The sequence below is a fragment of the Simochromis diagramma genome, unplaced genomic scaffold (assembly GCF_900408965.1).
Source record: "Simochromis diagramma unplaced genomic scaffold, fSimDia1.1 OVJJ01000553.1, whole genome shotgun sequence".
Taxonomy (NCBI): Eukaryota; Metazoa; Chordata; class Actinopteri; order Cichliformes; family Cichlidae; genus Simochromis; species Simochromis diagramma.
The window spans coordinates 467,857-480,726 of record NW_024387095.1 but is presented as its reverse complement, the minus strand read 5'-3'; the positions used below and the strand labels follow the sequence as shown (position 1 = coordinate 480,726).

General features: G+C 43.5%; 2 protein-coding genes across 5 annotated transcripts; both read left to right on the top strand.

Annotated features, from left to right (window-relative positions):
* Window positions 1-207: 207 nt before the first annotated feature.
* ankmy1 (ankyrin repeat and MYND domain containing 1) lies at window positions 208-7,728 on the top strand. 4 transcript variants are annotated; one of them, XM_040046471.1, is made up of 20 exons: window positions 209-625; window positions 767-914; window positions 981-1,175; window positions 1,368-1,412; window positions 1,496-1,734; window positions 1,813-2,029; window positions 2,135-2,296; window positions 2,413-2,468; window positions 2,616-3,117; window positions 3,223-3,401; window positions 4,513-4,684; window positions 4,816-4,956; window positions 5,056-5,157; window positions 5,290-5,397; window positions 5,486-5,608; window positions 5,792-5,893; window positions 6,126-6,255; window positions 6,398-6,464; window positions 6,673-6,761; window positions 6,980-7,725. In XM_040046471.1, the coding sequence occupies exons 1-20, from the start codon at window positions 618-620 to the stop codon at window positions 7,186-7,188; spliced, it is 2,994 nt and encodes a 997-aa protein (XP_039902405.1). In that variant the 5' UTR covers window positions 209-617; the 3' UTR covers window positions 7,189-7,725. The 4 variants fall into 4 exon arrangements, with proteins under 4 accessions (XP_039902406.1, XP_039902405.1, XP_039902407.1 ...); XM_040046473.1 differs by having other exon boundaries at window positions 210-625; window positions 2,616-2,856; window positions 6,607-6,761; window positions 6,980-7,724; XM_040046470.1 differs by having other exon boundaries at window positions 210-625; window positions 6,607-6,761; window positions 6,980-7,724.
* A 1,431-nt stretch (window positions 7,729-9,159) lies between these two features.
* Window positions 9,160-12,870, top strand: LOC120742941 (E3 ubiquitin-protein ligase RNF14-like). The gene is made up of 7 exons (XM_040046476.1): window positions 9,160-9,446; window positions 9,900-10,030; window positions 10,152-11,087; window positions 11,288-11,366; window positions 11,507-11,716; window positions 12,180-12,346; window positions 12,434-12,870. Exons 1-7 carry the CDS (start codon window positions 9,293-9,295, stop codon window positions 12,566-12,568), a joined length of 1,812 nt encoding a protein of 603 aa, XP_039902410.1. The 5' UTR covers window positions 9,160-9,292; the 3' UTR covers window positions 12,569-12,870.

The following is a 12,870-nucleotide window of genomic DNA, read 5'->3' as shown; positions in this document are numbered from 1 at the left end:
ATATGTAACACCTGCATATGTGGGTTTACCGCCCCTGGTAAACAAAGATAATAATACTGTCCACATTGTAACCAAAAATTAAAAGTGTATTGATTCATAAGAATAAATGTATTTATTTACGTATTTATTTGCTTTATTTTTACATAAGTACAACCAAGCAGAGCAAATGGTTTTGTTTTCCTTCTTTCTTGCGCATGCGTGAGATTGAGAAACCCACTTCTCCACCTGCGCGAGCTCTGCTGTTGTCATGACAACCAGTTGCTTACTGCAAAGTTAAAACACAAATCTGACTTGTGAGACCTGAATTTGTCGCTTCCAAACAAACACTGTAGTTAGTCGCTAAAGTGAATTGTCGCTGCCCTCAACCGGACTCGGGAGAACGCGGGTAAAATGCTGTCGACGACCTTCACAGGTGTGGCACCGGCTGCGGGGCGAGGAGGTGCGGAGCTGGTAACGACACCGGGGTCAGTTAGACAAAGCAACGACCGCGGAGGTGCTCGGGTCGGAAGGGAGATATCAGAAGGAATCGGTGTGCAGGAGTGGCCCGACGGCTCCAAATATGAGGGAGAGTCTATAAATGGCCTCAAACACGGCAAAGGAAGGTACAGCTTGGACAAATGGAGAGGTAGTGTGTGACATATTAAAGAATTAAACAATTTCACTAGAGCATTTGCTACCCCTTAGCTTTTAGGGTGTGAACACCTTAAAGCCAAGCTAAATGTAATTTAGATACAAATACATGCGTGGGTTGTTTTCTTTGGTGTAGTACTATGAGGGCTCTTTCTACAAAGACTACAAGCATGGAGATGGACTGTATTGCTGGCCCACGGGCCAAAAGTTCATTGGCAAGTTCTACCTCAACAGAAGGGAGGGATATGGTCAGCAAAGTGTTCTCCGATGGAGCTGTCTTTCAGGTAAGCTGAACCGTTATTTAGATTATAGATACGTCATAAAACAACGCACCTCTCCCCTCCTCTCAGGGCTTGTACCACATGGATCAGAGGTTTGGTCCAGGTGTGCTCAAATATCCAGATGGACGAGAGGATGTGGGTCTGTGGCTCAAGGACCACCTGCTAAGGCTGTGTACCCCTTTGGAAGAGGGATTTAGCCTGAAGAATTTTCCTGAATATTCTGCCTACATGGATCCATCAGTCACTGCAAAATCCCCGACTCAGGTACATGCTGTGTCACCTACAGTAATAATAATGAATAAGAAATAAGAGGCTAGAAATAAGAGCAGTCCGTAATGCTGTGTCATGCTCTTTCACAGCTGTAACACAGATAGTGTTTACATCAGAAAATCTGATGATTAATATTTTACTGCGTACATCTAAACTTACCATAAATGTACCCTTCTCACACCTCAGTCTATCTCTGGTAGTCTACAGCAACAAAAAAGGACACACTCTGAGGTAAGTCACAGCTTTTAATGAATAACTGGATGAGCTCTCTGAGTTAATATGACGCAGATCAGTTAACGCCTCATCACCTTCAGGGGGATGAAGACAGAGATGTGCTGTTAGATGAGATTTTCATCTATCCACCTGGCATGGAGAGTTACTCAACAGATGGGGACCACTTGCCACTCCCCCCTGGTCGAAGGACAGAGCTGGATCGACATTTTTATGGCGAGCTGTGGGAGCCAGACGCTCATCCTTACCAAGGCTATGCAAGAGACCCACTGTCCACAATGCCATTACAGACCCGCCTTCAAGCTCACATACACAACCACAGGTCAGACTGGGTCCAAACACTGACAATTAGATCTGTGAGTCTGCGACCTTCGTGGAACTTTATGTGTTTGTCTCTCAGGCTGCAGGCTGAAAATGTGGGCTGGGACACGGCAGCTGTTCTCTCTATGAACAGGGACAGTTTTGGTCCTAAAGGGCCTTTGGAAGTCAGTTCAGAATTGCTTATCCAGCACTCCTCCAAAGGAGACCTGCACGCTGTATCACAGATCCTCAGGACTGGTTTAGTCTACCCTGATGTAGCAGATTCGCACGGACACACAGCTCTGATCGCTGCCACCGTAACACATTACTAATTTTTGAACACAGCAAAATAAAAGGTTTTAACATTTTGCCCGTGGTTAAAATCTGAAGTAGTCTCATGTCTCATATTCTGTTTCTGTCAGGTAAACTGCCACAATGATGTGATCCACCTGTTGTTGGACATGGGTGTTGATATTGACAAGATGAACTGTGAAGGCATGTCTGCCCTGGCTGTGTGTCATGTCCTCTACTATCCTTTTCAATCTCTGCACATCACTGGAGCTGAACCACCTGCTAGAAACCAAGTAAGATCCAGCACGAGGCACCGTGACTTTGGGTTTTATCAAAAGTTCAACTCGTCTCAGATACCTATGGTTTTCTCACAGATAATTTCCCTTTTTCTTGACATTTATTTTCCCAGATCAGCCAAGTCGACCTCAATATGGACACATCGTTAATTAACAACCTCTCTGACCAGTAGGATTGTAGCTAATGTCCCTTCACTCACACATTGTTCACTATTAACGATTTATATTCACACACATTGCTAAATGAAGCCAAACAACATAACTGATTATGAATTTATTGATAAAATACTGCTGTATTTATTTCTTGTGTTTTCAGATCAATAGAAGAACCAACTGAACACATTTCACTTCTCAACCGTAAAGCATCCAGTGACAGTGAACTCCTCTCTGAGCGCAGGGTCGGACTGAATGATTGTGTCGCACAAGCTGAACACACACAGGGGGAGCCGAGGACAGAGGAAAGAGAGGACAGACACTGTGAGGAGACAGAAAGCATGAGGAGCAAAGGGAAGCAAAGAAAGACAGAGAGCAGATATGATCAGAGAAGGGAACGAGGAGTAAGTGAAGTTGAAGATACAGAAAGAGAATTTAAAAGGGGGGACAAGAAAGACAAACAGGGTGAGTCTGCTGAGACCAACGAGTTAAGCACAGATCACCTGGAAGAGGAGAGTTGCGAGGAGGATGAGAAAGATGTGGAGGATATAGAGGGTAGCGATGAGAGTGGAAAAGAGGACGTGTCTTTTGTAGAACGCTCCATTCAAGTGCTGGATGGTCACATTAAACTGGGCACCGTGCAGTGGAAGGGAGCTCAAGCTAAGGTAGCAAGCAAGGGTTCATGAGTAATGCGGAGTGATGCTTCTCTGTGATTGGTTTGATGAGTTGGTTTAGTTCACTCACAACTGTTAATGTGTTTGTCTTTGCAGCACGGCAAAGATCTGACCTCAAAACAGAGCTTTGACTCCACCTGTTGTCTCAGAAGCTACGAGATTCAAGTCACAGACAAAATGATCCAGCTCGCTGCTGAAGCTCTGAGTCGCACAGGGGTTTCCATGCACTGCAGCACGCAGGAGACAGTACGCAAAATGGCTGCTATGAAAATAGAGTCAGTCCTTTTTCTTTCTGCCTCATTTTACTTTTTATTTTGTATTTAATTTGCTGCTGGCTCTAGTGATCACTCTGATGTTCTGTTTCACCATGCATATACATCCATCAGGCATAACATTATGATTACTGAAAGGTGCACTGAATAACACTGATTATCTTTTAATTATACCTGTTAGTTGGTGGGATATTTTAGGAAGAAAGAGAGCATTTTGTCCTCAAAGTTAATCTGTTAGCAGCAGAAAAATGGACAAGCATAAGGAGAAGTGAGCCAATTTGACAAACGTTTGTTGGCTAGAGGATGGGGTCAGATGTGGCTCTTGTGGGGTGTTCCCAGTCTACAGTGGTCAGTATCTACCAAAAGTGGGCTAAGGAAGGAACCATGGTGAACCAGCATCAGGATCATGGGTCGCCAAAGTTCAGTGATGCATGTGGGGAGCAAATGCTGATCCAACAGACCAGGTACTCAAAAAAGTTATTGCTAGTAAGTTGCAAATAAGTCAGAGTGCTCATGCTCACCCTTGGTGAAAATACCAACAATGGACACATGAGCATGAGAAGAACATTTATTCTGTGTGTGCGTCGCTTACCTGGAAAACTCCTGGCTGCACAATGTGAAGAAGGCAAGCTGGCATAGACAGTTTGATGCTTTGAGTAGTGTTCTGCTGGGAAGTCTTGGGTTCTGCCATTTATGTGGATGTTACTTTGACATGTACCACCTACCTAAGCACTGTTGCAGATCATTTACACCCTTTCATGGAAACGGTACGCCCTGATGGCTACACCCTGCCACAAAGCAAAAATGGTCCAGGAAAGGTTTAAGGAGCACAACAAGTTGGAGGTCAGATCTCAATTCAGTCGAGCATCTGTGGGGTGTGCTATACAAACAAGTCAGATCTATAGGAACCTCACCTAGCAACACAGAGAAGGTAAAGGATCTGTTGCTAACATCTTGGTACAGATCGCACACCTTAAGGGGTCTAGTGGAGTCCATGCCTCGATGTGTCAGAGCTGTTTTGCCTGTAAAAGGGGGACCGGGACAATATTAGGCAGGTGGCCATAATGTTATGTTTGATCAGTGTAAGTAACCTGTGTGTGTTCTGTCTGAGCAGGCACCGCATTCGTTTGGGCACCATGAAACTGTTGTTGGACCGTGGAGCTGATCCCAACGCAGCCAGGATCCCCATGCCCGTGCTCTTTTTAGCCATTATGGCAGCTGACACCGAGAATGTGAGGAAACTGCTGCTGTGCGGAGCTCGCACTGACATCCCTCTTCCACCAGAGGCAGGAGCTCAACTTTTAAACAAATTTAAATAATATTTTGTACAGGCACAAAAGAAAAAAAAATACACAAACACAGAAAGAAAAAAAAGCAACTACATTAAACTCACCTGAAAATCTGCTTGTTTGTATAGAGGAAAGGCTTGTATCCCCTGCATGTAGCTGCAGCACTGCCAGGTCCAGCAGGTCCCAGAATCACACAGCTGCTGCTGCACGCCATCACCGACCCAGACGTACGGGCGTGCGACCAGGACGAGATCTACGAACCAGACAAGGTGTGTAGGTTTTAGAGTCCTGGGTTTTAGAGGTAAATGTGTTTGTGTTAGTTAACCTTTTTTTTCTTTTTCTTTTTTATGTACCTATATATGTTATAGATTTCCACAAAGGCCACAGAAACACTAACTACCAGCCCACATCTCAAAGAAGGAGGCCGCACCGCTCTACATTTTGCCTGCCAGAGAGAAAGTGACTACAGGGTCGGAATGCATACAGTCACAGCTAAACACAGCACCACTATTTAATGATTACGTTACTGCTGCATCAAAGCAAAATGCGGAGAACTGATGAATATTTAAGGTAAAAAAAAACACCTTTATTTTCCTTCCCAGAATGCCAGTGAAGTGGTTGCCATCTTGCTCTCCCACAGAGCCAGTACAGACCTTCTCTGGAGCGGCCACTCACCTCTCTCCTTGGCTATAGCAAGTGGCAATAATATGGTACGACCTCGCTGTGCATGCACACTCACACATGCACGTGAGAGCCAAACCTTTCTTTGTCCCACACTATTCGTTGTTCCTCGCTTAGGCGGTAGACGAGCTGTTGAATGGAGGTGCAGATCTCAACTTACCCCTGGGCTGGAGGGTGGGCAGCGCGCTTTGTGCCCTCACCAACATCAACTACCACTTAGTTGGGCACAGAATTAAGCTGGTACCCACACAAACACATAATGACGACGAAACGTTTTTAAAAATTAATTTATTAACATTTGTACTTTTTTTGTGCAGCGATCAAAGATAAATGTGTTCTTAATGACTTCAAATGAGTCACTTTTGTTCAGCTTTCAGAGAAAATAAGTTTTCCTAACATCAGTACGGCTTTTGTTTGGTTTAGTTGGACACGTTAACTAAGGCTGGAGCTGATATCTTGATGCCAGTTACAGTGTGTGGCATTGTTGGAACTGCAGTCGATTATGCACGCTACTCCTTCAAACAGGTAACACTCCAGCCATACTACATTGAATGAATTTAATGTGAATTGCTGAAGAATGTCCAGTGACTATCAGCTGTAGGTACTGGCAGTGCTGCACCTTACTGGTTCATCCAGTATTTTATGTTAATCGTGGAGGGCCATGCTGGTGTACACGGGGGCTGAGTGAGAAGGCTTTTTAGAGTTTTATTTTTATATATATATTTATACTCCTGTCTGCCTTTATGCTCCTATTTAGGACTCACATATTGCTTATACTCCTTTCCACGCTCTGAGCATTCGGGAGAGAAAAATATTCGAAGCACGGCAAAAGCTGCTGAGCAAGATGGAAGACTTGATGAGGCAGGTTGCTGCTGAGAGGGAAACTGGTAATATAGAGAGAATAGCTTCCACTGGATACTTGGTGTAATGCACTTGTCCTTTTATTATTGAATATGCCTCTAAATCATAGAGTGTGTGTCCGTGCATGTGCGTGTGTGCGTGCGTGCATGTGTACTGCATGATTGGCAGGAGACCTTTCCTCCAACAAGGCTCTTGCCAGCAATAAAAGCCTACCAGAGGAAACACAAGAGCACAGGTACACATACACTCACATTCATCTACAGTAAGGTGCTGCTCTAGTTCCTTTTTCCTGTTGTCTGTCATTTAAACTTTTACTTCAACTAATGTCAGTTTCTAGTAACTTATTTGTGACTCTTTTCGTGTAAACCTGTTCTCAGGAAACCAGTGTTAAAGTTCTGCTTTCACTGCGGTCGCTCAGTGTCTGTGAATCTGACCCCGGGCAGGCGCTGCAACAAGGTCTCCTACTGCTCCAGGGCCTGCAAGCTCCACTCCTGGGAAGAAAGACACAAGAAAGAGAGCGTCCAGGTATCAGGTAGGAGTCAGAGACCCTCCTTCCAACAGTTAGGGCCAAACATCAGCAGCCTTAAAATATTTGATGACAGTTTTTCACAAGTGCTTTGAATATATGAATCACTTATCTGAATAATAAAATGATGTTTAGAGAACAATTAATGATACAGAGAATTTGTGAAATGCTGATTCAGTTTTGGAAGAATAGAGCATGTAAATACTGTATTTCCTTCTTTCCAGCATCTGTTGACAGTGCCCAGAAAAGTGCTGTGTCAAAAACCCAACGAAGTCCCAGGGCTTTGTCTGCCATCTTGAAATCCAAAACAGCCCCCAGGCCACTGAGTGTCCAGTTCAAATCCCAAACAGAACTAAAGCTGTTGAGCAAGGCAGAGAAAAAGTTGGAGAGCCAAAATCCACTCAATCTGAGGGAAAACTACAGCCACAACTGATGGATATTAACATTTCTGTTTCATTATGTCTAATATTGACTACCTAATTTAACAAAGCACTTAGATCACATCACTGTATGTGGTTGAATGGTGGTGGCAGCATTTGTGCCATAATATTTCTCATATTTGTAGCTGTCAGATTAGAATATAAAATAGCATTAACTGTAAATTGTGTTATTATTAACTTGTGCTGTTGAATCAGATTACCTTTGTCATTGTCAAGTGCAGTCCCTGCGGCTCAAGAGAAAAAGTTTAAATAAAATTTAAAAAAAAATAACATAAAAAATGAGGTCACTGTCTTGTCAAAATAAATGTTTTTGCTCATGTTCTTCATTCCCATGATAATATCTGGCTGAGTGTTTCATGAGAAAGGTAAAGCATGACAGTTATGCCACATGTGGTCTATCAAAGTTCAGTCTATGATGAGGAACAAGGGTATAGATGACAGTTTAAAAAACAGCAAATGGACCTTAGATTAAATTTTTATAGTTAACGTCATTCTAATGAATATGATGATAGCTTCTGTTTTTCACTTAGCCAGTCTGCACAGTTCTTGTTACTTATACATTCATGAAGTATTAAAGGCTCGCCTTACTGTCAGTGAAAGTAGCATCACAAATAATTCGTGTCTCATTAGATTTGTGTCTTCCTGGTTTCAAACTGGGGATCTTTCACGCATTAGCCTGAATTGTGAACCGCAACACTAATGCAACAACTTTCTATAGGAAAAAATCAAACCCTGAATATTTCATTATAAGTAACTTTTCTTTAGCACCACCCTTAGGTTGTAATATATGCCTACTGAATGGGGAGATAAGTGTTATGTCTTCCTCACTTTAGAGCCTGACTAGATTTTATTTAGGTGTTGCTATCACAAATCATCATGATCCTGAGGGTTAAAAACAAAACAAAAGCTGGAGCAGCTCTTTTTTTCCCCCTCTCAAGACCATCCATTGTGTCATGAATAGGACAGAAACTCCACTGTTATCCCTAAATCTGAGATCCAACTAATGGATGGACTCTTCTCTTCAGCATCTGAATATAGACCTTTACAGAGAGGCTGAAGAGTGTGACCCTCCTCTTTTTTTTATAAAGGGAAACCACCACCCCGTCTACCAGTCCAGAAGCGCTGTCACCAACTTACATGCAATGTTGCTGCAGCTCCGTACATCTGTCTCTGCAGTGATGGTGTTGAGCATAATTCCACTTTCAATGCTGTTTGGAGTTTTGTTTGAGGTGAAGGTTAAAGGTCTTGGCTGGACAGTCCCACTGCAGCCTCACTGTATATTATACTACATGACTATTCAGCATCCTCCACCACCACCCTGATCCAACTGAACCGCAGGTGCTGATCAGTTGACAGCTCAGCTCCTCTTATTGTGATGATTCAGCTGTGACCTGTGGTTTCCTGATATCAAGTGCAGGTTTGGGCAAACATAGTGTTTGTTATGGACAAACTGATAAGCAGAAATATCCAAAATGAGGACACTACCCCGGCCTTTCCTCGTAAACACATCCCTCAGGTCTCAGTGTCATTGCCCACTTGAACAATTAAGTCACAAAGGAAGACAGCGGAGCCACTGGATACTTCCAACAGCCCACCCACCCCGTGGCTACTCTGAAATACGTGGCCAATGTTTCTGTATGATTTTCTGCCTGTGTGTGTGTGTCTGGGGGGGTAATTTTATGTCACATCTTAATCACAAAATAACTCTCCATGTCGGTTATTTTGCATTTGATACATCAAATAAATAGACTCAAAAAATCATTTTGTAAAATCCCTGTTTGGATGCATCATTCAGACATTCCCAGTAACATCATAACACAAACTATTTGTGCAAGGAAAGGCTCATTAAAGGCTCGTAATGATACATGCTGAATTGCCTGTTAGACTGGTTTTCATTAGCAGCAGGTTTACAGTAGGCTGAGGTTGCTGCCTGTACTTTGTTTCATACGTCATCATACGCTGATGAGTCAGAGGGACGGACGAACAAGGACCAGGAACAGGCTGGTGTGACCCAGAGTCACCTCAGCCTCAACAAGAAGCAGGAAAACGTATTCAGAGAAGGAAGGCTTCTCACAAAACCAGACCGAGGAGAAAGAGATGACTGAGGACTTGGAGGAGCAGGAAGACGAGCTGCTCGCTCTCCAGAGTATCTTTGATGCGGACCAGTTTGTTCGGGACGAGTCGAAGTCTGCCGGAGAAATCCGAGTATGTGTCGAGCTTCCTGTCGGCTTCAGCGTGGCTCTCAGAGAGGGTAAATCAGAGGGTTGTCAAACACGCGACTGCTGGACCGAAAAGGTCCAACCTGGATGTTTTTGAAAGATGTTGGTTTGGAATATTAGGAAGCACCTTTACTGGTACAGCCCTAATCATCTACTTAAGATAAAAATGGGTTTTATGTAGCCAATGATGTAAAATGAGTTAAACACTTGTTCTGCATTAGGCGAGCCCGTAACAATGTAATGAGCATGTTTTTGTTGGCCTTAAATGGGAAGTATGATGTATGAATTAAATATATCTATATTAAATATACCTTTGAACAGCTTAATGTCATCAAGCATCATTTATAGCTTTTGCTATTTGAGTTCATGTGACAGAATATATCAAATATTTTCTACTGAATACACCCAAATTATTTAAAAACAAATAAACAAACATTACAGAAAGAGAATAGTTCATCTGATGAGCTCGTATTTTTCTTTCTAAGGTGAAAGTCTGCGTCAGTATGATATTTCCTTCCTTCCACCGCTGCTTTTGAACTTTGGGCTTCCTGAGGACTACCCCTCCTCGTCCCCTCCCTCCTTCAGCCTCACCTGCAGCTGGCTGACTCGCACACAGGTAATCAGCAGTCAAGTCATTGTTGGTCACATGTTCATCCTGCCAGTGTGTGAGAGGTTCACAGGACATTGTAGAGGCTCAGTAAAGATGACAACAATCTATTCTCCCTCTCCCTCCACAGTTGGCTGCACTGCGTGCTCATCTCGCTGATCTCTATGAGGCCACTGGGGGAGCTGTGGTGCTCTTCTCCTGGGTGCAGTTTCTCAGAGAAGACGCTCTGAGGTTCCTGAACATCCACAGTAAGCTGGATCTTCCTCCTGATGAACGCAGCACCCTGCATTATAACCAGGACCAACACGATGCTGAACTCTCAGAACCAAAGAACAATTCAGAGCCAGAGTTCTCTGTACCATCCTCGGAAGTTCAGGAGAATCCTTCAGACGGGAGCAGCACAGACTCTCAGGGAGCTTCGGCTTTAGACTCCTGCAAGCATGACCAGAATGATCTGAACTCTCACCAGAGCCAGAGTGATCTAACCTCAGATTATCAAAGAGCTCTTTCTCCAGAGCCTGCACTCCAAAACCAAACTGGACACACTCCAGATGTGACAATCCTCCAAGCCTCAGAATTTAAGGTTGATCCCCAGGATGATCTTTCTTCATCTGCAGAGAAATCCAAGCATCATCAAAGTGTCCGGGAAGATTTCTTAAATGAAGGAGATGTTTCTCTCTCATCGCTGCTTCCCTCCACCTCCTCAGGCACGTTAGATCCAAGTGAACTTGGAGCTGCTTCTCTGCCGGTCCAGCCCACAGATTCTCCTCAGAGTGAAGAGCAAACCCTCTCTGGTCTCTTTTTATCTCCATCACAGACTCTGCTGTCCCACATTTTGATCTATGATGCGGCCCAGAAACACAAAGTGTTTGCCACCACTTTCTTTGACTGCGGGGTTTGTTTTATGGGCCGACTCGGGTCCGAGTGCGTGAAGCTGTCACCGTGTGGCCACGTCTTCTGCCGGGCCTGTCTCTGCGAGTTCTGTACGGTTCAGATCACAGAGGGGAACGTCCGGGGTGTCACCTGTCCTCAGGCAGACTGCGCTGGTGCCCCTACACCTGCACAGGTAGAAGCTACACGCAGCCTTCAACCTGCAGAATGGTTTCAACAACTGTAGTGTTTGGTCCTTTTATCTAATATCAAAACACATTTTAAAAGCTGTTAAAAAATAGCTACAGGTAGAAGGATCAAGGATAGAGGAATTTCGATCAGCTGATCTCGGCCTCACTTTGTGTCTCTGCTTTTTCGTCTCTGTTGTGTTTGTAGGTGCAGAGTCTGGTGGGGGAGAAGCTGTTCAGCCGCTATGACCGTCTCCTGCTGCAGAACACTCTGGACAGCATGTCTGGTCCGTTTCTGTTGCTGTTAAACTGAGTGTGTCGTAAAGGTTTTCATACACTGATTGGAATGTATTTATTACATTTCTGTATTAGACCAGACAGAAATAACATCTTTAGCTCTTTTTCAATAAATGTTTTTGTCTCGCAGATGTGACGTACTGTCCTCGAACATCCTGTGGCTCTGCTGTTATTTTGGAGAAGTCCAGCAATGCAGTGCTTTGCTCTGAGTGCGGCTTTGCCTTCTGCGTCACGTGCAGAATGACCTACCATGGATTAGAAGAGTGTGAAACCAAGAAAAAACATGCAAGAGATGCATTGCAAACCGTTTTAAAAAGCCTAGACTTGCCACAGTCACAAGGTACACAAAGGCACACTATTTCAATGACTACGTGGATATCTCTTATGTTTACTAAAAATCCAAGTATGGTTTTTAAACTGATAATTTTTTGGTGTACTGGTTATTAATGTTAAAATATTCAGTCACAGGACGAGTGGTGTGAATGTTGTCCTGTTTCAAAGAAAAATCATAAAGTCAGTCATTTCAAAGCAGGAAGTACAAGAATCAACATAGAGATGTCCCAGTATTGTGTCTCGTGTCAGTGCAGGACTCAACAGCATCAATCCAAGTGCAGCAGCCTCTGTAGAGGTGTAAGATTACTTTACTGCACTTACAAGTCACGAATGCGACTGAAAAAAAAATATTTATTTGATCCGATTCTAATAGTAGCACTTTGTTTGATTAATCTTTAACCCTACACTGAAGGCCTTTTGTGTGTTGATGCAAATGTTGTTTTGTGCTCTGTGCTATCTGTGTCTCTCAGAGGGGTTGAGTGCTCTCTTGAATGACTATAAACATGGCAGTAAGGAGAGGAAACGCCTGCTGGTGAGCAGATATGGTAACATGCTGGTAACGCTGGAAAGTAATCTGAATGACACCTGGTTGGCCAACAACAGCAGATGCTGTCCTCACTGCTTCAGCAGAATTGAGGTATTTAGTCATGTGCGCACGGAGAGTTTCTGGCTGTTTTGAAGTCATGTGACTTTGCCTGCTCACGTGTTGTGTTTCATGTTGCAGAAGAATGGAGGATGTGACCACATGTTATGCACTCAGTGTGGACAGGACTTCAGTTGGTGCTGTGCTCTCAGACTGACAACAAAAAATGGAAAAACGCACTTACAAGAATATGTCTGTGAGAACCACCGAAAATAGCCTCCCAGTGCTTCCGCTACTTTCACCAGCAGCCCATCATTTTGTCACATTAAAATCAGTTTTATTTAAAAAGATTAAAAGAGAAATGAGATCTGATTGAAACAAAAAACAGAAATTTACATCCTGTGAAGTGTTTTGACCCAGACATGTCATACTGTATCATGGTCAGCAGAGGGCGCTAAACAACAAGAATGACAAAGCAGTAACATGACAAGTTCCTTTTGGTAACTTTAGAAAAGCTAATATGTAAAACAATCTGTTTGTTTGTTCTTTTCAATAAATTGATACATGAATTTAACAAA

Bases quoted from the DNA above. Each gene is read 5' to 3' on its own strand.
- ankmy1 (XM_040046470.1), top strand. The intron at 2,030-2,134 runs GTAACACATTAC...TGTTTCTGTCAG, and splicing joins CAGCTCTGATCGCTGCCACC to GTAAACTGCCACAATGATGT. The intron at 4,685-4,815 runs GCAGGAGCTCAA...TTGTTTGTATAG, and splicing joins ACATCCCTCTTCCACCAGAG to AGGAAAGGCTTGTATCCCCT.
- LOC120742941 (XM_040046476.1), top strand. From the start codon at position 9,293: ATGACTGAGGACTTGGAGGAGCAGGAAGACGAGCTGCTCGCTCTCCAG. The intron at 11,717-12,179 runs GTACACAAAGGC...TGTGTCTCTCAG, and splicing joins AGACTTGCCACAGTCACAAG to AGGGGTTGAGTGCTCTCTTG. The intron at 12,347-12,433 runs GTATTTAGTCAT...TTCATGTTGCAG, and splicing joins ACTGCTTCAGCAGAATTGAG to AAGAATGGAGGATGTGACCA.